General features: G+C 41.0%; 1 protein-coding gene across 5 annotated transcripts in view; it reads right to left on the bottom strand.

Moving 5' to 3' along the window:
- Positions 1 to 1,019: 1,019 nt before the first annotated feature.
- Shtn1 (shootin 1) overlaps positions 1,020 to 24,449 on the bottom strand; it is a 96,231-nt gene continuing 72,801 nt past the window's right edge. For 4 of the 5 annotated variants that reach the window (XM_048791276.1, XM_048791277.1, XM_015498307.2 and 1 more), the window contains 3 exons: positions 21,290 to 21,410; positions 17,100 to 17,292; positions 1,020 to 2,738 (listed from right to left, as the gene is read on the bottom strand). In XM_048791276.1, the coding sequence (XP_048647233.1) occupies positions 2,516 to 2,738; positions 17,100 to 17,292; positions 21,290 to 21,410 (537 nt within the window). In that variant the 3' untranslated portion in view covers positions 1,020 to 2,515. The remainder of the gene's footprint in view (positions 2,739 to 17,099; positions 17,293 to 21,289; positions 21,411 to 24,449) is intronic. The other variant, XM_048791278.1, reaches the window with a different exon arrangement.

Genomic DNA, 24,449 nt, shown 5'->3' on the forward strand with positions numbered 1-24,449 from the left:
TAATGGCCCTGGTGACCCTGACAATCAAAACTTCCATGGGGCTGATCAATTGCTAAAATGACTGTAGGTGAGGAGTTTGAGACTAGCTCAGACACAAAAGGTGCAAGAATTTTAATTCAATTCTTCTTATTCTTCCAGAGAAGAGAGAGACATTTTTTCTTTTTTTAAGAAGCAACAGCATAAAGGACCTCTATTCCTCTGTCTCACTGTGGTTATGAAAGTATATCAACATTAGTTAAGAAAACTAGCAGAGATTTAATCTATTATCCCCCAGACAGAAGGAAAAACAAATGCCCTTTTAGAGAAAACAAAAACATGCGGTTCCTCCCAGTTTTAAAGTGGTATACGTTTTGGGTGTAAATAGCCGAGAACATACCTTAAAGACAGAAACACTGGTCTCCCCATTTCTTACTATCTGGGACCAGCTGCTTTGTTGACAGTTACGCCCAGCAGGGGCAAACTTGAAAACTGAAGTGAAAAGGGAAAAACTGTAGGAAAAAGGTGAGTAAACGATCTTCATCAAATATCTTTATGTCCCAGTAACTTAAGGTGTTTCGTGGTCACGGGGGAAAGTAGGCAGCTTGGAAAGAGAACATGGAAAGTACCAGGTGCGAACTGCAGCCTGGCCCAGGTGGCACATCTCGCCAAACAGGAAGTACTTTTGCTGGACACAAAGGTGTTTTTATAACCATGTTATCCTGCTGGTGTGCGTGGTGTTCATATTCCTAACCGCAAACAACGCACACACCAGCAGGCCATGGCAGAAACAGAGGAGAGCTGCTCAGTGGAAACCATTCTTTGTGTCATCAAAAATTACTAAACTCATCAACTTATACAAATATCTTATTAAAGAATGTCAAGGTTGGCTGAGTTTTGGGGTTGGGGATGTAGCTTCGAGGTAGCATATGCAAAGCTCTGGAGTTCAGACCCCAGCACCACCAAAACCAAAACCAAAACAACAAGTCAATAACCACAACTGACCCTTAATGGAAACTGTTGGTGCTTTTTTTTTTTTTTTCTCTCTTTTAATACTTTCTGGTGAGGAGAGTTCAAATCACAGCATAACAGAACTCATCTAAGCGAATTCATCAGTTTGTAGTTAAATACCATATAGCAGTATTATTCAGTTAGGGAAATATACAGTTGAAAATCATTACATTTTAATTCCCCACGAGTAAACTGATAGGAAACTGGAAAATCATCACTGGAAGAACATGGAAGGAGTTGAGCATAAGGAACCTACAGGAAGATAATTGTCTCCACTTGGAGGAAGTATGTTCACTGCCTCCCACCTCTCCAATGCTCAAGCACACGTGCAAAAATACAATACGACTACTGCAATTATTACTATCATTTTCTCCTGCCCTTAGGTGAGAAACACCTGACAGCTACATGCTGAGTCATGCTAACAAAACTAAACCTTTCACTTTCTTTAATAGTAAAATTACCATTACTGAATAGTTGTCATAAAAAAGTGCATTCAAGTACATTACCACTTATTTTAAATAAACACCAATTTTGAAACAATCAACTTTGAAAAGCTGCATAAGTTTTTAAAAAAAAAATCCCTGATTACATTTCTATTTATTCACTGTGGTAGCCTGAAACATTGTATTTTTAGAGACTAACTACCACTTAATTTCTTTAAGGGAAAAAAATAAATGAACCTGTGTAATGTAGAACAGCAGTGAAGCAAGAAAAAGTGTGCTTGTCACTTATCGTCAATGTACATAAGAACTGTGATAAAATATGGTACTTGTGCCACATCCGTATATGGGAAAACACAGTTAACTCATAGGACAGAAAACATGGTTTACCAAGATATTACTGTGAAATTCGAGGTTTGGACCTGCCCCTCCACTCTGTATTCAGGCAACCAGAACATTCCCACTGAAGTCCCTGGGAGGCACTGGGCAACAGTTAACATCCAACAGTTAACAACAGTTAACACAGACTCAAGGGACTACTAGTTTGATGCCAGCTCCTGAGTTTGAAGTTTATCTGCATCTACCCTTGAATATAATTTGCATGCCACAGCACCCAACATTCCCAAACTGCTGCAGTTTGTCCATCAAGAGAGGACCAGACCCTAAACACAAGCTTCTTGGGGGGGCTTTTTAAATTATGTGGAGTTGGTCAGTTCTGTTTACCCAATTATCTACAAACACCTTGAACTTTCAGCCTTACTAAAATTGATGAGTGGTATGCACATTTCCTAAAAAGATATCAACATCTGAGTCTTTTGTAACCTTCTAAAAGAAGTCATACTTAATACATATAGTAACTAGGAAATACCTTATCCCTATAAAGATCAAAAAACAAAAACTACTTAGAATGTGTATTTTGCTAAATAGCTCACTGATGCTTATAGTTGCTACTTACAAAAGTGACACCAGAAAAGACCTATTGAGTACAGTGACCAGAGAAAAGTGTCTATAGCCCTTGACAATACACCAAGATGAGTCATGTGCTTATTGAAAAGGACTTCCCAACAGCCAGCCTTCTGGTTTGCAGATCAGCAGCTGGAGCTGTCCGTCTCTCTCGTTGTTTCAACGCTGTCTTCTTTGAATTCTGGTTCAGTTTTGCCTTCCTCCTCCTTGCACTGAGTTGGATCTTTTTCAACAACCTGGTCTTTGGTTTGGGGTTCGTATGAGGAAACAGGATCTAAAACTATAACTGGTTCATCTTGTTTTTCACTGCCAATGTATTTTCTCCTGTATCCAATGTTACTGGGAGGCCTGTGGATGAAGAGTTAAAAAGAAACAAAAAGCAGAGAGAGAAAATATTTGTCTTCCATATTTCTGAATTCAGACCAACAACAACAACAAACTATAACGTTCCAAGTTTAATCAACATGCACATAGCAGTCTTTGAGAAGACAGCCATTAAAGAAAAAATAATAACGAAGCTATCAGATTACATATTAGGAGCAGAAGGCCAGAAGGAGGAAGGCAGAAAGAGTCAGAGCGATTAACTACAGGAGCGTTAAAAAGCCAAAGCACCTACCTGCTTAATGGCTTGCTCTTCTCAGGAAGTGCAAAGCTTAGGGATCCCTTGGGCATCCCCCCCCCAGGGCCTGCTGCCCAGACCCCTTCCCTGCTGCCCTGCTTAGTTGGAAGGAGCCAGTCTGCTCCCTACCTCCCTCTGGCCCCTGGGTACAGCTGGCTGCAGATTAGCTGCAAGGAGACTGCATGGAGAGGTGAGGAGTGCCAGCTGCAGCCGTTACCAATAAGGACAGACCTGACCTCAGGGGTGGCAGGGGATGAATCAGAGAGTTCAGGAAATAGGCTCAAATGCTAAGACACCATCGACTTCTCCAACCAGGAGGACCTAGCTCCTTGAAAAATCTCTGACTGAATTTTCAAGGCAGTTTATTTTCCCACAGAAGCCATCTGTCTTCTGATGCAAGAAACTATTGCTTCTTGGGCTGAATGGGTGGGTTTCCTTGTGGAAACAAGGTGTCCCTAAAGTGTTTTCTCTTGGAAATCAGGCTGCTGGCACCCAGTCCTCAGAAGCTCTGGCCTGAGTCCCCATGGGAGTCATGGGCTGCTGCACGGTGCCTGAAGGTCGAGGCAGCCATGGTGGTGGGGCTGGGCTCTCCACACTGTTCTCGTTCTCCTGGACAGTTCAAGAATTAAGCCTTTTTGTTCAGAGAACTCAGTGTTAGCTGTTAGCCCACACTCCACTGTCCTGCCTGACCTGTGCTGGGGAGCTGCTGGCCAGCCCCTCCTCAGGAGCTGGATCCCACTATTCTGGCCTCTTGAGCCGGTGGGATTGGCCGGCAGACGCTCTTTCCACCTAGTAGTTCTCCCTTGGTGGACTTACCACAGTTAATTAGTAGGTGTTTCATGTCTGCCTCTTCCAATAGAATGCAAGCATCCACAAGGTGGGGGTGTTCAGTTTTGTACACCTAGCACAGATCATTTTTAGAATAGCCGAATGCACAAATGCTAACAAACCAGCAAAGATGCAGAATGAACAGGGAGAGACCAAGGTTTGGTGTGAATGGTTGGAGGTCTCTCCTATACAACAAAAACAACAGAAAAAATGATCCACTACAAGAGAAAGTAGCCTGCCTGACCCCATTCACAGGCATAAAACACTAAAACCCAAGGACCGCATTTTTATCAAAGGCTTGGAAATCATTCTCTGTGGCCACTGGGTTATATTAACCACATGGCTTGGCCATCATCAAACACGAGTAATATGTGAGTTTGTATTCCTTGGGGGTGCTGAGATCAAAGAGATCATCAGGAACCCAAGAGGATGGGCCGTGCTGCAGGGTGGACAGATCCTTCATCTGCACCATCATGACACTGTCCATCTGCGTTGGACAACAAGCCACTTTTTGAGACATATGCTACTATGCTCTGGGGATTAGTATGGGATGTAGTTTCCCCACTGGTACCGTTTTGACTTTCTCTGACCCAGGCAACATGTAAATGCTGATGAGAGAAGCAGAACTAAGTGATGTGAAGAATCTATCACAGGAATTAGACCTTAGGCCACGGGGGGTGCTAGCAGACAGTCCATAGGAGTCTTTTACCTCTGCATGTGATGCAGGCCCTGAAATCAGCTATTCTGGCAACTGGGGGCCTAGGGTGGGGGGATGGCTTTAAAGTGGCAGAGACTGAGGACAAATTAGAGATGCATCTGTCACCCACAAGCATTGATCCTGATGATGCACACACCTGCAGGATAAGCTTGCACATGCACCTGGCCCCAGGATGTGGAGGAGCTGAGGAGGAAGTTGGTAGAGCTGGAGAAACCAAGGGCCAGCCACTGCCACATGCCAGTTAGGTACGCTAGCACATCAATGACACTGCACATGGGCTCCACCAGAGCCTTCCCCATACAGACCTTCACAGGGCTAAAAAAAAGTTCATTTTAAGGATTACAACTTCACTTCTGCCATTTAAATCTCATGCAAATTTCTCTTCTGGCCAATTCTGGAAACAAATGGAATGGGTAAGCAAATTCTAGGAAGCAAAGCTGCAGCCTAGCTTAGGTTTCCACGAAAGCCACAATGAAGGTCAAGTCTGGCCTGACTCTACCAGATTAAGTCTGAGACCTCTGCTACAAAAGCCAGCCAGTCCACTCAAAGCATGCAAAGGAGGTATTTGTCTCATTTGGCATTCTGGGTGGGCAACTTCCATGAACCCATACCAACCTTCATCACTTTGGCAGAACATGGAGGTTTTCATGTCCTGTGTATCTGCAGGTGAACTATCCTTAGAGAAAGCTGTCGTCAGCAGCTGTGCTCTCAAGTCTCCACAATGGCAAAAAGAAAAAGGTTGATTGAACTGAAAACTCAGAAACCTTGTATTGTCAAACTGCAACTGTCCTGGAATCATCTCAGTCCAGAGAACCATTCATCTGTCCTGAAGTTAGCTTCGCAACTGCAGGTTAGCCTCCTAGGTCACCTGTGGGCCAGTCTGAGAACCCCTCTGTTAGCTGTCACTGAATGAGGCACAGTGCGCAATTTCTCTGAATCTTCACTGAAGCAGAAAAAATGTTTTTTCAAGGATAATGACCACTGCCTTGGAACCCCAGTGTGTTAAAGCAGAAAGGGACTGGGGCAATCCTGTAGTCTCATCTGTCCTGCAATGAAGATGACAAGGTGTGCAGAAGAGGGGAGAGCCTGGCCTACACCACACAGCTCAGCAGCAGCAGTCAGGGTAAGAGTCGGGCACTGGCTCCCGTCTCCTGCCTCGTCCACAAGCACCATGCTGTTTCCCAAAGGCATCTTCTCCTGTGGCATGGATACCACAGGCTAATTCTAGCCTCTTTATGGATTTATTTCCTTCTAAACTCCCATTTACATCTGCATCTTTCAGATCTGTAAAAAAATAAGTCCACCCCTCAGGCCATCCCTTGGTTTGTTTTTCTTTCCTCTGTAGTTTGGACTCCCCCTGGTTTGATATCATTAGTCCCATTCTTTGTTTCCCTGGGGAGCTGCCCAAGGTTCCTTTCTGTGCCTCATTCTATTCTATCCCACCCTATGGGACAGCGAGAGAGCTGTCCCTTTGGGGACAGTGCCGAACCCAGGCTCTTGTTCAAGGCAGCCACAGTGGCAGTTCTAGAGGGATAAGTCTAAGCTTCTTGCCCAAACAGAAATCCTGGAAGCACAACTGCAGCAATCCAATAGGGACTGTGCTTGACTACTATTCTTTTCATTTTTTTCTATTTTAATACAGCAACTAAAGACACTGACCAAAAATTAGCAATGACAAGTCAGTATTCATAAAAAGTAATGGCAGCCCTCCTCCCATATGCAGCCAAGTCTGCAAGTAAAACTTACATGTTATCGGTGGCAGGAAGTCAGACTTCAACCCTGGGACGCTCTGGCCAGAAGGGATCACTGATGTGAGCTAGTCTAAGTCTGTTACTTGTCAGGAGAAGACTCCAGAAGAGTGAGGTGAAATGATTTGTCCAATAGCACACACTTGTTAACAACGGGTAAAGGACAAAGACTCTGGAATCCTGATTTCCTGGCCAATACTTTTTCTTGCTACAACATACTGGCAGTCATTTATGGTCCATTCAAACAGATTATTTTTCATGAGTCATTTTAGACCATGTGCTCAAAGGTGATTTTGAGACAAAAACAAAAACCAACAAGCAAAATAAAAGTGAGGACACAATATACAAATCTACCCTACAAAGCCTAACGCCCAAGTACAACGTGGGTGCCCTTTTAGAAAGCAGCTACTGTTCCCAACTGCAGGAGAGCCAGGATGTGGGGCTCTGGCAGGCGGGGCTCCTTGCTGGCAAAAGGAAAGACCTGACTCCAAAGTGTACCAGTACCAGAAGAATCAGAACAACTGCAAATGGTTCTGCCAAAGCTGAACTTGATAAAAGGATTTGGTGATTTCTCAAACTGTCACAAGAGAGGAAAGCGCAGCATTCTAATTTTTAAAAAGCACATCATTGTTTGCATTCAATGAAATTCCTTTCAAAATCAACTTTCCACGTTCCAATTATACTCAACAACATTCGAGCTAACATTTCGACTGCAATTCAAATTAACTAATGCCCAAAAGAGCCCTAATCGACATGGTTCTGAGCTCAATTGAATACAATCAAAGCTCATGAAATGAAGGGGGAAATGCTTATTTCATGCAAATTCTGCATATCACTCAAGCTTAATTTTACTGATAATATAAAGGTGGGACATTTTGAACATTACAGTGAATGAAACTTTTAAGCGGTGAGAGTTATTTTATAAAATGCTACCTCTGAAAAGCTGATTGCCAAACAGTATAAAAATGGTTTGAGGCATAAATGCCAAGTTCATTTTTATTTCACTTCTGAGGTAACTATCTTTCAAATCGCAACAGCTGGACTATTTAACACAATCTGGTGAATCAAAGTATAGCTCTTCTCTGGTCTCCCAGTGGGACGTCTGCATTAGTCTGTGGCAGCCATCCAACAAATGACGCACAGCCGGACGGTCTGAACTCTGTTTCATTTTCAATAAAAATGGATAAAACCACAATCATATTTACCACCTTCAAGGCCAGAAAACAGAAAGATTTAAATTTGTCTTTACAAAGTAGTTTCCTGGGAAAACTCCAAAGAGGAAGTCAGCTTTCTATTTTCCCTAGTGTAAAAATAAGTCTTACTTTTTTTTTTTTAAGCCCTTTACAGATACTAGAGCAGTGAACAGAAGTGGCATTACAACTGGGATAGTTTTTATTACTTCTTTCTGAAACTCTATTTTGTAGGAGCTTCTCCCATACCTATCTAAAATTTTACAAAATAATGTTTCAAACATAAAGATGAAATTCTATCAGTTCTAGTACTTACAAAGGAGGCAGAACAAAGCTTGGTTTCTTTGGCTTTGTGTACTTTAAAAAATCTCTTTTAGGGCTGGGGTTGTAGCTCAGTGGCAGAGCACTTGCCTAGCATATGTGAGGCACTGGGTTCGATCCTCAGCACCACATAAAAATAAACAAATAAAATAAAGGCATGCTGTCCATCTACAACTACAAAAAAAAAAAAAAATCTCTCTCAGCTTAAGATGTATACTACTTTTTCAATTTAGTTCTGTTTATTTGCAGGGAAAATAAATAAAAATACATAATTTTTATTTATAAATAACCATGTTGTTCAACAAAATATGACTGTTTAAAAACCTAATAGCTTTTAAAAATGATTTGCCCTCAAGATTAACAAGAGTTCCTCTGGAACACAGATAAAAATGGCTGAACAAGGACCCCCTGTGTCCACAACTCAGAAATATTTCCTTTCGTTTGGTGACTGCCATGTAGGCATCCCAGCCTTGGGCTTACATCCCAGAGCACGGGGCACACTACAAAGCCTGTACCAGTTCTTTTCTTCCTCTTGTGTTACATGGACCGCAGACATTTATAGATTCTGAAAGTGGACCATCCTCACCAGCAAAAGCAACTCTGATAATGAGACAAGTAACTGGTTTTAGCTCAGGCAAAGGTTATGGAACATTTGCGATACTTTTTAGAGGCTACTTTTTTAGCTTTCTGTAATTCTGCACAACTTTAAGTCAGCATGAAAAATACATCCAGATCCAAGATATTAAAAGCCGAGTGTTGGTCTAGGCATGTAGCTCATGGTGGAGTGCTTGCCCAGTGTGCAGGACTCTAGTCTGATCCCCAACACCACCAAAAAAAAAAAAAACTCGGGGGCAGGGTGCTGACAGGGCTGAAACAAAGTCTTCCACAAACCCACCACACGTGACACTGGCTCCCTAAAAAAGCTGCCAGGCACACACACAAAAAATGCTTGTATTTTCAAGATAATATTTTTTTTAATTATAATTTTTCTTTTAATTTATATTCTGTACTTCAAACTGTGTTTTAAGATGGAAACTCACAAAAACTCAGTTGGCCACTTTTCATATACTTATGTGAAATGATAAAGTATATGCCCAATGAAATGGTGTTGATCAGCTTCTAAAGTTAGGTCAGTTTATGCTGAGATCTGAAATTCCTTTCGCTGTAGTGGGCTACTTCTGTTTGAATAAGTTTTTAAAATGACTTACTACATACAAACAAAAAGAAACATAAATACTGCAAAGACTATTGAAAATTGGTTTAAAAAAAAAAACTACAAAGTACCAAAAGCAAATGATACATTTTATACAAAGTCTTGTGAAATCCTAGGTGCTTGAGTCTGCAAGGCAGTTAATTCTTGGGGAGAACTGAGTTACTCAGCAGCAGGGTGAGGGTGACTTGCAGATTTACTGGGCAGCATTTACCAGCCACTTTCACACTCACTGTAACACATCCTCAACCACTAATCTGCAAGGAGCTGCTGTCTACACAGCACCTCGAAACACACACGTGGAAGACAATACCGGCTGCTGATCTTTCCGGCAGCCCACAGGATAACTCCTTGGGGGGGAGGAAGAAAAGACTAAGTGAGGGGATCTCAACTTCCAGAACATCCAGTTGTTCTGCTAATTTTGTTGTTAAAACTTAATTGTCCATGTACAGGCCACATGGAGAACCATTGTAGTGGCGCTTGGCCGAACAGGGCTGCTTCCTGCAGCGTCAGTACACAATTCAGCAGTACTGAGATTACAGGCGAGAGCACAGCAAATCCTTTAATTGTGTAAGAGCATCAGATTAAGCAGCAAAGTCCATGTGCTTCATTCTGTGGGCCGGCGGACCTTTTGAGGAAATAAATGTTTACTAAGTACCAGGAAGGTGCCTCCCCGCTTCCTGCCATGCAGGACAGAAGGAAATAGGAAGTGATGAGGAAAATGGAAGGGTTGGGAATAACAGGAGGAAAACCAATCCTTCCATTGCAGAGCTAAAACTTCCCTGGTCTCCAACTGAACAAAACGGGGACCCAAATCTCTCTGTAAAAATGGTTATTTGGCCAACAAAATTAATTTTCAGCTAAAAGCAACACTGGAGAGAATAATTTTATGCCAAGTTTCCCTAAGAGAAAATTAAGAATCTCAATTTCTATTTGCTAATATCTTTCAAAAGCTCCAACTTAAAATACAGGACTTTCCAGTTCATTTTTCTGTGTTAGCATCACACTGGAAAGAATGAATAAAACTGAAGGGCCAGGTAGAGGTCAAACAACGACAAATCAATCCCACTTTTAATTAAAAACCTGAAAGGCAATTAGATTTTTTTTTTCATGGAAATGTTTGATTGGTCACACAAACCATGAGACATCTAAAATTTCTGTTTTATCGTCTACCCTTTGGTATTCAGTAAATGACCCCAAAAAGATGAACTCTTACAAAAATAAATTTGTGTGGGGCCAAAAGTCACATGTTATTTAGAGAGACCATAGATACAGAAATTAAAGGTGAATTAAAATAAAAATGGTTTCACTGGAAATGGGACATTTTTCTATGGAAATTGAAGTCCTCTAATTGCTACATGGGTTTTTGTTTTTTAAATTATCCTAGGGCAGGATGTGACCTCTTATGACCCCCTAAACAAAAAAGCAAGCTAACTGCCTGGTGGTTTAAAAGGAAATTGAAAAGCACTTGGTGAAGCCTACAGTTTGGGGGCACATGGGGTGGAAGAGAAGGTGGTAAATTAGAGAAATGTTAACTAGAAGAGCCTCTGGCAAGTGGGCCTCAAGAGGACCTTTGAGAGTGACCGGGAGAAGAGGACAGGGCTGGGAACCCTCACATCACACGGGTACAGGGGAACCTAGCTCCCTGGACAGGGGCTCTCCCTTTTGGAAAATCATCTTGAGGCTGACCACCTTGCTTAATTGTAACTGCTAAGAATCATTAGTGGAAAATGTGGATATGGATGAAAAAGCTCAACTGAGAAGAGCAAGGCCACCTCCAGATGACAGTTTCAGAGACAAAAAGCAAGACAGCAACAACACAAAACACCCCAGCTCTGGCCAACCATGAGGCAGAAAGCTCTACGGTCAGCGCCACTCTTTCCGTGCTGCAGGCCCATCTGTCCTGCCTCTTGATAAGGTGTCCTAAACCTCAGGGTCAGAGGACAATGAAGCACAAACTCGAAGGACTTACTCAGTAATGGGACCAAACACAGTGCTCTCTCAAAAGGGCACAGTGCAAAGTGGACACAATGATCAAATTTATGTGGGGCTTTAGAATATATGTTTTTAAAACAAGTAGATTCACAGATAGTGATGCACCTTAAAGCACCTTCCTAATCCAATGATTAGAGCCAGACAGTTTCAAAGTATTTGACTTCTAGAAATAAACTATTCTTTGATATGTTTGAAGCAGCCAATAAAATAAAAAAGGTGTAAATGAAACATATACTGAGAACTAAAGTAGCTTAGGCTAATTTCCAAAGTTCATTTGGAAGCATGCCTCTTCACTGGGTATTTGGCATGAAAAATGTTAAAATGATCTCTTCCCAATTATCTGTTAAGACTCTTGCTAATTCAGATTGGCTCTCCTTTTCAGAAATCTTGGTTTTGAAGGTGACCTTTTCATTGCTTAGACCAGCCTTAGGATGGGGAGGAGCAAAGGAGGAGGACACTACCCATTTGTGTGGAGGATCCGAGGGCAGGATGTATTACAAGGCCAAGGAAGTGATGTAACTGCAGAATTGCTGCTTCCTTGAGGAGAAAGCTTTTGATCATTCGCTCCTCTACCCTTCCTCAAGCTCTTAATACACAGAATGCTATAGCTCAAAAAGTATGGGCTCAGGAGACAGAATAAAAAAGGTTCATATGCAATCTGACCCAACTATCAATTAGAAGTATCATTCTGTGTAAGCTGTTTATCCCACTGAGCCTCAGTTTTATTGACACAGGGATAACGTTTAATCTATAAGTTTGGGAGAATTAAAATAACACAAGAAAATGCCTGGCTTAATAAACTTTAGTGAGATACAGTGACAACAACAAACCATCATGGAAGCAAATTCCCAAATCCAAAACTTCCAAACTAGAAGCCTGTTCTATTGCCCATAGTCTCTGTCTCTAATCAACAAATACCTCCTACCTGCTACAAGTCCAGCACATTTCCTCTTGGATGTATATTGTTTTACTATGACTATATATTGATGAACAATAGAGAAAATATTAACTTCTAGCACGTGCACACTGTGCTGAACGCACACACTCTAATGCTGTAGAGCTTTTCTAATTTATTGTGGCTACATCAATCAAGAACATCAGACTTATGCATTCTGTTGGTAACAGAGTTTCAGGATCTTGCATCGGATGAAAATGCAAAGGTCACCCACATCTAAGTCCACTGGGTTTTCTTAGTTATTGTTCAGCCTGTGCTTCTATTTCTGAAATACTAATCTCTTCCTTGCCCATCAGTCAATGTGCCAGTGTGCAGGCACATGGGACTAGGCAACCTGAGTGAGAGCAGGAAGGCTACCCAGTGCCAGGTTCAGCCTGACTGTGCTGCATGGCATTCTGTGTATGTGGCTGGGAGTTTGATCAGGTGTCTGTGTCACAATAAACCACACACATGCCAGCAATGGTGGCAAACTGACGGTTACTCCCCTAAATTAAATCCACTTTCAAAAGCCAAAGTCATTTGGAAACATGCTGAATAGTCAGTGGTAATTAAAATGGGACACATCATTTTTTGATGCAAATAAGTACATAACTAAGTCTCTTATAGGACCAAGAATGGCTCTGAAGTGGTCTTTCCTTCTCTTCTACTTTTTCTACGCCAAAATAGTCAGATAGAAAAAAATTTCCAATTATTTCCTCTGAGACCAGGTGTTTCTAACCCAAACAGGTCTAAAAGCACTTGAGAGAACAGTAATTTGAATAGGACTTAGGTGTAAACCCTGTGAGTTCTGATCATTTAACTTAAATATTAATTAGTTTACACTTCTAGGTTTGTGTGTGTTTTACAGTAAGTTTATAAAGTAATGAAACACAGGTTGTAGACAGAAAATATGTACTTAAATCTTGTTTCTAACTGAACATTTCTACCAAGCAACCACGGTTGTTAGGAATTTGGAGGGACCAAAAGGGACTCAGCAGACTCAATGTTAGAGCATGAAGAACACAACAAAAGGAAAACAAGACATGAGTGACATCCATGGCTGTGGGGTGGCATGGCAGTAGAGCCCCTGCCTGGCATGCGCGAGTCCCGTGGTTCCATCCCCAGCACCATACCCACTCACTAAGACTTGTCCAAGGTCACCTGGCCCACAATGACCAAAGTATCCAGTATCTTAGCTTTCAGCTCTAACTCTTGTCCTTGGTGATCCATTATCCCAGCATTAGAATTTTAAGATAGGAATGTACTGAAATACTTTTCATATATTATCTGATTTAAATGACAACCATGCAGGGCAGAGGTTACCAAACACAATTTATGTAAGAGAAACTAAGTCATAGATTAAATAATTTGTCAAGGTCAAAGACAGTGAACAGTAGATGTGAGATCTGAACACTAGTCTATCTGATCTTATGACAGAGCTCAGATTCTGGGAGCAACAAGATGCTCCTTGCCACCCTGAGCAGAGGTGGAAAAGGCCAGGTTTAGAAAACTGATCACACTGTTTCCTTGTTGAGTCCCCTTTCTCCCAGGCTTTTGTTAATAAAGACACTACCATTCTAGTTTTTCAGACTATGCAACACTTGGATAGCCTATCTTCAGGTATTACAGCTGCCTTAAAGTAATAAGATAGTTTCTTTTCGCCACACTGGGGATCACGCAAATGCTCTGCCCTGAGTTAAACCCTAGACCTCAAAAGATAGTTTCTTATAAAAATTCTGTAATTTAGAACTTCCCCTCTTTTAATCTGACCATCTCACCCACTGAATAGCCTGAATCAAAGAATTTACTACATTTTAACATTATTGGATTATCAGATTTTAACAGTATCAGGGGAAAGAGCACAAAAGCAAAAATTAGGTGTAAACCCTCTTCATTGCAGAGCTGACTCTTCACCCATCCAAACATAAAAGGAGGTTGCGAGCATAATTCCCATCTGCATTACAGCCACTCAAAGTTAATAAAATTTAAATTCACCCTGAGATTTAAGACATCATGACTAGGTAGTATATACTTACTGGAAATAATAGGACGCTATATTTTAAAAGTTATTATTAAAACAGAAAAAATAGGTTTCCATGCTCTGATTATCTTTTATCTTCTTGTTTCAAAACAAAAAACAAACAACAACAACAAAAAACACCCCCAAACCTTGCTTTGCTTATACTGGTGACAAGAACACTGATTCTAATTAATCTTTGTAATTAAGTATTAAAAGTGTCTCTTGCTTTGTCATCGGTCCTTAGGAAATAAACCAATATGTATCTGACACATAATTTTCACACAGGAATTACTTACATGGGGAGCACACATGTGTTGATTTTAGGAACTTATTGAAAGGAAAAAAATTTCCAGGCAGAGTTTGAAGTTATTCAATTTTCTGGGTAAGGGAAGACCTTACACAGAAAACACCTTTATGTCTACCTTCACGCTGGAAAACTTTCTGGTTGATTAGCAAACTTTCCTGTCTATCTGAGCCGTCCACTGTTTTATTCTTATTAAAAAACGTGCTTACCCATTCACTTGAGAGCCTATTGCAGAACAGGAATGGCCCCAGGTGTTTGAGAAAACCAGAGAACAAATCAAACCAAAAAGTCCCTAAAAGTCCACTGAGCTTACACTTCAGTGAAGGGAGAGAAAAAGTGAACAATGAAGAGAATGCTGTGTAGAGAAAACCAGCAGGTGACACCTGCCAGCAGGCGGGGTGGGCACCCAGAGTTTGGAGGAAGAGGGGCTACAGGTAAGCAGGTGGCCAGGAGACTGTATGAGAAGATGGGGCCCAAGCACAGAGCTGACAGAGGTGAGTGGGTGGGCCAGGCAGGTCTGGGCAAAGTGTGCTAGGCAGAGGAGACCACACAAGCAAAGGGCCCAGTGGGGAATGGGACCTGGCCAAAGAGGCCAAACTGGAGAGAGGAGAGGAGAGCAGGAGGGTGAATGATGAAGAGTAGGTAAGGGGCACACACACATGCTGGAGAAAGATGTATGTACTAGAGGCCCCACTGACTGGCAGGCACCCTTGACCCTGACTCCTGTCAAGGGCAGAAGGTGCACTCACCTGAAAAGCCATGGTGGTCTTGCCACTGATCTAAACCAAAGTGCAATCCTTGGGTGTGAAATTGCTTTTTAAAAAGTAAAGGAACATTTCATTTTTTTAATTGCTGTCCTGACTTCCTAGTGCTTTGCTAGTTCAAGTCCATAAGGCGTGACAATGTGGTCGTGTCACAATACATATTAGTATAGCAGAGCCAGCCAGAAGCAGCCCTGGAAATAACCCTTCTCATCCCTGGTTTCAAGAGATCCTAACAAATAACATGAGTTTTTACTTTTAAAGCCTGCAGGTAAACTTTAAGTTTTAACTTTAAGTTAAACTTTGAGTCATTACACTGCTAATCTACATACAGATGAATGAAGACTGCCTGTCTAGGACACGAATAATTGCCCTGTAGATACCCCAAATCCTCTGATTCCTTTGGTCTAGCTGTATTGAGGGAATGGAGTTCTCAGAAAGGTACTCTTATTTGCTGAACGCCTGTCAATATGAAAATAGGTGGCAGTAGTTATTTCAGCTACAGAATGTCAAGAACTGAATAATCAAGCATTAGGTAACAAAGTTTAAAAGTTAATACAGCAGCACAGAGTATTTGTATTAGTGCTTTAAGTGGATAAATTAAATTGAAACGTGTCCCTTAAGCAGTCATTGAACGAGCAAGATGAGAAATAAATTGAGCTTCACATCGGCCTTTATGGCATCTAACAACTGTGTCTGTCAACACATGGATCCTTTTCACTGTCAATTCAACGCACATTTTGCAGACCTTGGGCCTGCAATTATTTCATTTCCTTTCTTGGAAATGTAATTTCCACTTACTTTTGGAGAATAAAAGGCAGACAAAAGGAAGAAGGAGTTGCAGTATTTTCTGATTAAGATTATCTGTGTAAAATGGTAAAGGAAAAAAAAAAATCTATACACACACACTGAAGCATTTCTTAGAAACTAACTTGTCTCAGCTAAATTGCTTTTGTGTCTGGGTATTGGTTCAAATGTAGCCAGACTGTTGATGTCAAATTAGGTGTTAAACAAATTTAATAGGAAAGATGAAGAGTGAATATAGATCATCTTTCTGTTAGAACTGTGCAAATGACTCCAGTCAAAAGAAAGGAAATACACAACTGCAGGAGAAAATGTGCTTTTAAACACAATGAAATTAGATAAAACTGTAAATCAGCAAGGAAGGCCATTCATTCCAAAAGAGGGGGGGGGGGAGTTAATAGCACCAATGAGAGAAATGCAAAGAGAGGAAGAAAATACCAGTTGGCAAAAATAGATCCAAATTTAATTTCAACTTCATTTGTCCAGGTTTCACCTTTTAAGCTAAGACAGCTAAAGCTACAAAAAAAGGGGCTCTTTCTCTCTTGACAGAACAGGAAATCAGAGGTTTAATTAACTGCGATTACAATATTCGGCTGATCTGATTTGCCTCACCTCTTCCTTTTCTTCAGCTGACAAACTAGCTGACATCCTGGCAAGAGAACTAAAGCAAAAGTGTAGACTAATTTCAAAAAGAGCTTGCCATTGTTATAAAACAAATTGATCTTCCACGTGAACTCACTGACAAAGTGTCACTTTGGAGCCAGTCTGCGTACACGACTCCTTACATAGGATGTTTTCATCCCAGGATACAGCAGGGTGGAGGCACATCTTTCACAGAGGACCAGGAAATAAGTCTGTACAAAAGAACGCTTCAAAGTGGCCTCTGCAAGATCTAGCACCTTCTCCGGCTGCTCAGGAACCATGAAAGACAGATGAACCTAACATTTAACTTTGAAGGACTAGGTGTCTCCTGATATGGAATTTGAGTATCAGCCAGGTCAATTCTTTGTGTAGAAAAAGAACTTGTTGCCAAACCAGTTTAGGGAAGGAATTCCCTTTAGACATGGTATTTGCTCTGGATCTGAAGGAGAGCTCTGGGACAGGAGCTTAGAAGCAAAAGTTGGCTCATCAAAGGAAGGAGGAAGAGAACTGTCTAGCCAAATCAAAACCTCTCTGAAGAGAAACAAACCAAAGAAACACACGTTAGTCATTACAGAGTCTTCTATATACTACTTAGTAAAGAGCATCGTTACTTACTGAAACGTAACCTTGGAACTTGTGCATCCTTCCAATTTACGGGGCCCTTCACCTGGCTCAGGTGTTAGGGGGGACGAACTGTTGAATTCTGCCTCCAGAGTTTTCTTGGTCAAGGCTGTTTTTGTTACACTGGATACAGAACCCAACACTGGCATGGATTTGGACTCTGAGGTGGCTAATATCCCGGTAGGACCTTAAAACCAAACACATACCTCAAGTTTAATTATTCTGTGTGATGCTTATTAATATGGTACTGAAAAACAGATTACGTGAAAACCCTCAAGAAGTGAAAAGGACAAGTTGGTTAAAAAATTTCAAGAGCATGCTGAAAGTGTTCCTATTGGAAATCAGCTGCTGCTTTTCAAAGTACCAGGAACACGCTGAGGAATTGTGCACAGAGCTCTGGGAAACCACAAACCCCAGCCATGGTTCCCTCACGGACCAGAGTCCGCAGTGACCCTGGAACTGCGAAAACTCTTTTCTGCCCCCAGAGTATGGCTTTCTGGCAGCCCTTCCCAAGCCATCTTGCCTTTCAAGAGTTAATTCTTCCCAAAACTTGGCTCTGTGTTTTACATGGAAAATGGAACAATGTCAAAAGGCTCTTTTTAAAAGGCTCATGAAGGCTTCTTGAGCATTAAACAGCTTTTATGAACATTTTCATTTTAATGTGAATGAGAAGTAAGTGGATTTATTGCCTCTTAAAATACAGACACAGGATTATGAAAATTAAGAGGCAAAGGGTTTGGCTGTTTACCTTTTTGACTTTTCTGTTCTTTGGGATGGCATTTAAGAACTACAATAGGGCTTGTTATTGAAATTACTGGCAAACTGGTCTAAAAATGCTGGGCATGTGAACAACACCTCATCCTGGCTTCCTTCTGTCTTTCTATAGAAAGACTGTATCCAAGGCAGTTTTTCCTTAAAGCAAACTTCCAGTATGTCTTTCCTGAAACTTCAGAAGGCATGCTTTTGAAACAAAGAGATTTACGAGATAAGCCATAGATATGAAAATTCAATGACAATTTTTAAAAATTTGTTTGAGAACAACTTTGAAAGGTAATACTAAGAGGAGGACATAATTTGGGAGTCTCCATATCCATAAGAGATGTCAGATCATCTCTCAAGATGGAAGCTTCTGGTGGGTACAGTCTAAAATGCTAGTAATCCCTGGTCATTAATATTTAGCTCTGGAATTTTATTCTTAAATTTGGCTAAATATTTGCCTGGGAGACACAACCCTCCGGACTGGAGAGAGTGCCAGCCCACAAAGCATTGGTGTGTAACTTCCTTACATATTTTATCTGAACCATTTGGGCAGACGGTTGGTGACACCACTGAATATTCAGATTGAAAAAGCCTTTTCCTTTTGGCTCTGTTAAGCCTTGTGTTGCAGGGGGTGTGAGAGTAAAAAGAGAAGGGCAGAAAGACCCAGAGCGCTAGCTCCTGGAAACACAAATAAGAAGCTGAATCCAGACTTTCTGCAGAGCCAGCTCTCTTCTGCCTCCGGGTAACTGATGACTTCAGCACTAGATAGCTTGAAACAATCTGCCCTTGTGGGAAGGCGTGATGCGTTTCTGAACACACCAACCCTGCTGCTTGTTCTGCAACTGAAGCCAAATCAAAAGGAGGAGAGTAGTGAGCTGAGCCAGAGCTCTTATTTTTCTTACATACAAAAAGAAATTTTAAAAAAATGCACGATGTTTGAGATTATTATTGCTGCACCCTGCTTGAGCCAACCGATGCTCTCTAAGAGGCACTGGCTGATCTTTAAGTCATCAGTTTGGCAGGCTCCAAGGCTAAGGAAAGCAGGGGAACATCACTCAGCACCAGAAGAAAAACTCAAGAAACAATGGTGCATGCCTGGCTGTTGGGGCGACACCCTCCAACCCAGGATCTGAGTCCTGCCCAGTCGGGACCGCCTCCCTTTTGATACTTCCTTTGTCCAGGGTGTCCTCCCATCTACTTTTCTGTACGATTTTGTGTGCAGAAGCAAACAATGTCAGAGACTTCTGTGCACCAGAGGCACAAATCAATCCAAGACCTCAGCTCTGTCATTTGACCCCTGCCACGCAGCTGCCAGGCTTCGGCTACTTCCTCAATCTCTTCCCTGGAACTCTACACTTTGCCAGTCCATGACCTCTAGAAAAAGATGCAGGGGGTAAATGCCTCTTCCAGACTGATGCAAGGAAAATGTCTGCACCACCAAAATAATGGTATGATTTCATTTGGATGAAGAGAGCTTCCCAGTCTGTTGTTTCCCTTTTCCCTTGACTATTAGGAAGCTCAAAAAAATTTCTGTTCAATTACAAGTCACTCTCTCAGTATATCTCCACTTCATGTCATCAATGATAGTTCTTATTTCTCTATTCATGTATTAGTGGTTCTACTGAATTTATATCATTAATCCTAACTTCCCTCAAGTGATACATTGACTATTTGGACACTGGTGAAATATAATCAGATAAAACAAAAGGTCCTCACCACGCCTCTAAAATATGTTCCTTTCTCCACTCTTAGAATTATTCCTATTTCCAATCTGACTAAAATGAAAGTGTCTCCTCATTTCTTCCAATGAAAACTAACTGAAACTGTGAGAGTTGCATGTTTGATCAAATTTGTGAATGAAGAAATACTTCTGGAGGAACAAAAAGGTCTATGGCAAAGCACAAAATGTAAATGACAGCAACTAAAATGTCATCCACAAAGTCCTAAAACTCTAAGCTGAAATACTGGAATGAGTGACTCAAGCACAAGACACCAGATGAGTAATAACTCATATAGAGGCTGCATAAACACTTGTATAGAAACCTAAGAAAAGAGTGTCTCATGCACCCCTTTAAATTTCCTGACAGGTGGTTATTTTAGGGATAAAAGGAAGAGTCCTTGCAGGATTTTAATAGGATTTGCAAACCAAACTGCAGACTGAATAGCTAAATTTAAAACAACAACAACAACAATAACAGAGGTTTCATCCTTTTATAATAAAGTTTGGCTGGGAATGTTGCAGATTTTGATTCAAGGAATCAATTCACTCAGTTGTGTAAGTAAAGTCTTTAAAAAAAAAAAAAGTAGTGCTTGAAGCTGGGTGGTACACACCTGGAATTCCAACAACTGAGGCAGCTGAGGCAAGAATGCAAGTTTGAGGCCAGTCTGGGCCACTTAGTGAGACCCTGTCTAAAACAAATAAATTAATTAAAAGAGCTAGGGATGTAACTCAGTGGTAGAGTGCCCCTGGGGTCAATCCTCAGTGCTGCAAAAACAAAAACAAACAGAAAAAACTAGAAGCTAATCATCAAAATCCCACCTTTAATATTCTTACAACTTAAATTTGGTCAACACGGCTCAATTGTTTGCAGATTTAAGTTACAATGGACTATATAGAATCAACCTAGTTGAGCCTTAGGAGATTCAGCCCATCAGCTATGGCTGTAATTTCCACCTCCACCTCCACAAGGGGGAACCTCATAAAGGCTTCTGCTAATTCCCAGGACCAAGCTGATGAAAACAACCAAAGATATACAAAGTCAGTTCTGGCACACATTTTGAGGCCTAAAATGTGGCTAACATGACTGGAACCCATACTGAGCCCAGTCCTTGTTCAGATGGTACACCTTTAGTTTGGGACAGGGTTGGCCATGAAGAGAAAAGATAGTCTCTCTGCATTTGTAACTAATATGTAATTACTACTAAAACTACCAATTATCAGGTGCTTACTTGGGCCAGGCACAGTGCTAAGCACCTTTCCTGTATTCACTTCCTTAACCCTGAGAACAAGCCCATGGAACAGTGCTTTCATTGTCCTTATGCTATCAATAAAGAAATTGAGGCCTAAGGACAATCGGCAAGCAAGTGACAGAGATGGGATGCAAACCGAGGCAGTCTGGTTCCAGAGCCTGGACTCAATGCTATATTCTTGGCCAAACACCAGGGCATCTCACATTAAGCAAATCAGGTCTATAAATGCCTGATTACCTACAAATGAATAAGTAAAAAGACATACCAATGAATAAAAATATGTGAGTTCTTATGAGATATCCATGAATACCTTTGCCCATCCACTACTTCTCACTCATATTAAAAATAAGCATTTTAACAGTAATTTTTAAAAGATTATTTCAAGCTAAATAGGGATTTAAAGGAAGAGGTTTCAGAGGTGAAGAGCAGAACTATGGAGAATTCAAACGGCTTACTACTGCTATCTGCTTCTGCTGTCAACTTTCTGCGACGCAAAATCCTTTCTAACTCAGTTTCACTGTTTTCAGGGTCAAGGGATTTTAAGCTTCTTGAACTAGTGGATTTGTTAAGTGTCCCCTAAAGTAAAAACAAAACAAAAACAAAAAGGTTAATGTCTTAATACAATATACAAAAAATCACAAAAATCAAACCAACAGAACATTACCAGAATTTGAATGGAATTAGGAAACAAATTTGCTGTACATATATTTTAAATGTGCACATCCTCAACAGAGGGTCGAGCATTTAAGAAGATGTTGCTGACGAGGGAGATGCTGGCTTTGCATCAGAAGAGCAGATGGAGAACACCTCTTGATGATGAGATGAGTATGAAGTTCAGCACTGGGAAAGTCCTTGCCCAATGACCTTTAAGATTCTGATGCGTGTTGATCGGTGGAGAAGAGAATGGATATATTAAACTCACCTTAGAAGGGTATCTTGATAGAGCAGCCATGAGCCACCGAACCCAAATCCTTGTGGCACTAAAAAAGTGTGTGGCTGATTCTTCAGAGAGAGGGACCCCCTATTGCACACTTGGTGACAATGGTGTTGCGGCTGCAAAGGAAGCAGGCTATGTTCTCCCAGGTGGCCTATCTGAAGAAGGACTGCCCTGATCACACCTTGACTTCAGTGTGCAAGAAGAGAGTTATAAGCACACAGGGAGGCATCCAACTCCATGTTCCTAACAGAGGTGACAGTGGATGTACTGTGCAGGGCCCAGAAGATACTGGAGGAAACAAGAGAGGCATCCCGCTGTGCTCCTGCTTAAATTGGCACTGACTTCCAAGAAGACAAAGATCCCTGCAGGGGTTCCCTGCCCCTGTGACAGAGGGAGAGCTATGCTTTCCATCTCCACTTCTAGTCAAGGGTTTGTAGAGAATACGGGTGATGTGCTTCTCCACTGTATTAAGGATTTAGCACTTCAACATTACCAGGTTTTCAGAAGAAAGGTCCACTCTTTCTGTGAAGTGGTTCTCCTCAGCTATGCCAGAGGCTTGGGGTGGAGGGAGGAGCCAGGAGAACTATGGTCTTCTGATGAGAGGATAAAGGAACTCAAGTCCAATATAACTGGCCAGACTTCATGCCTGAGTCAGAAGGAGCTTTTGTCCACCCAGGCTAATAACCACGCCAGCGTCTGAACAGCTGAACTCACTAAGCTCTTGCCTCACTCCTGTTCCCTCCCTAATGCCAACTTCTGGAAGATTCTAAGAATTCTACCTGCTAAAAAACGGTAACCTGTGTTTCTTCTTTAGACTATAAAACAAAAAAAAAGGTCCTTGTAAAATCAGACAGTTTACAAATTTCACATTGATATAGGTTATTATGTTGCTTTTGTTTAGGAAAAGTGCCCCACTCCCCCACCCCCTGCTATCTGTTTGAAGTTATAAAAAAAGTATCCTGCTGTCTGGAGGGAAATTGACTAATAAGATTAGGAGACTATATTATTTTGCTGTCAGCTACCTTCACAACTCATGTGTGAAATACTTAGATAAGGCTCACATTTCAATCAGATAAGGCTCATATTTAATATAGTACTTGTTTCTATGGAAGTACCTCTTTTTGCTTTGCACTTACTACAAAAATTCATAAGACATATGAAAAGGAAAGTCACTTCATATATAATACCAAAATTTAATTTATTTCATAATTTAAAACCACAATGACCTGTTGAATTTAACATTGCAGGTCAGTATTTAGTTATTGAAGAGAAACAGAGTGAAGTATGATTGTCATTGACAAAACAGAACTATAACTACTTTATAAAACTTGAAAAGCATGTACTAGAACAACTATCCCCATATCATGTGTGTTTATAATACTTAATACCATCTGTATAATATGCTACCAGATGTTTGAAAACTTACAGTTATCACTACTGAAATAACTTATAAAATTAATACTTTGTTTGAATGTCAAGGACACTATGGTTTTTCCTAATCGCTGGTATTAATTCAAAGAAAAAGTGTATGGTATTTTCTATTGTTAAATTTATCTTTCACAACATCATCTAGTTTTTTTCATGTGGATAACACAATTATTCCCCCAAATTCCTGACTATAGTAAGCTATCCTGTCACACCTGAGATGGAGGAAGTCCACTTTCCAAGTTCTTACCTTTGAGCCCCTAACTTCTTCCTCCACTTACTGCCTGATGTGGTTGAGTAAGCAAATACAAAAGCAAACTTTAAATCTACAGGCAACTGTGGATGACAAAGATTCTAAACTCTCAGCAGAAACAAAGAGTTGAGCTCATAAAGTATGGGAGATTATCTTGGTTATCTATGGTAGAATAACAGAATTTGAGAATGAGAAATTGGCTCATTAACCATGTGGTACATACAATTCCTTCATTTTACAAAGAGAATTCAAACTCAGTGGTGAGCTGAAGGGTCTGGGCAAGGTCCAAGGCTGGACCTCTTGGACCAGATCTGTTAATTCCCAAAACAGGGCTCCTTCTACTTCACACCACCCTGAACACGAAACCCTCTTAGGCTCCATGTTTGCTAAGTGCTCACTACACTGACTGATCTCATCGTCAGATGGCAAAATGAACTGTTCAACAATTCCTATGTACTTTGAAAAACTGAAAATGTTTGAAAAAGACCCATAAGACAATTTGTTTAAAGTTGTTTTTGTTTCTTTGGTTTGGAGCTAACTGAATTTGAGAAGAGACTTTTAGATTAATTTATATTGATTTATTCTTCAGGAATCACCACTGCCACTTAGAGTGGCTTTAAAATGACTGAAGTGATTTGGTCATTTCCTAAACCTTAAAACTTGTGTAACTATGAGAGATGAACTATACATATTTTATCAACAAAATATACAGCTTTAAAAATTAACTGGAAGTAGGTTTGGAATAATGAGTTGCACCATACTAATACCTTAAAAATTGTACAACTCAAAATAGAGTTTTCCAACTCCCCCCAAATCAGACATTTGTTCCTTCATGTGAGATTTGCTCAGCAGCCGACCAAATCTCTAAGGCTTAGTTAGACCTTGAGTCACATTCCACTGCAAAATATCCTTTACTGAGCTGCTTCCTGGTTCAGTCCTGGAAGAGAACTAACTGAACACATATTTCCTAGTGCCTCTTGGCACAGGTGCTTGCTCTCCA

The sequence above is a fragment of the Marmota marmota genome, unplaced genomic scaffold (genome assembly GCF_001458135.2).
Source record: "Marmota marmota marmota unplaced genomic scaffold, marMar, whole genome shotgun sequence".
Taxonomy (NCBI): Eukaryota; Metazoa; Chordata; class Mammalia; order Rodentia; family Sciuridae; genus Marmota; species Marmota marmota.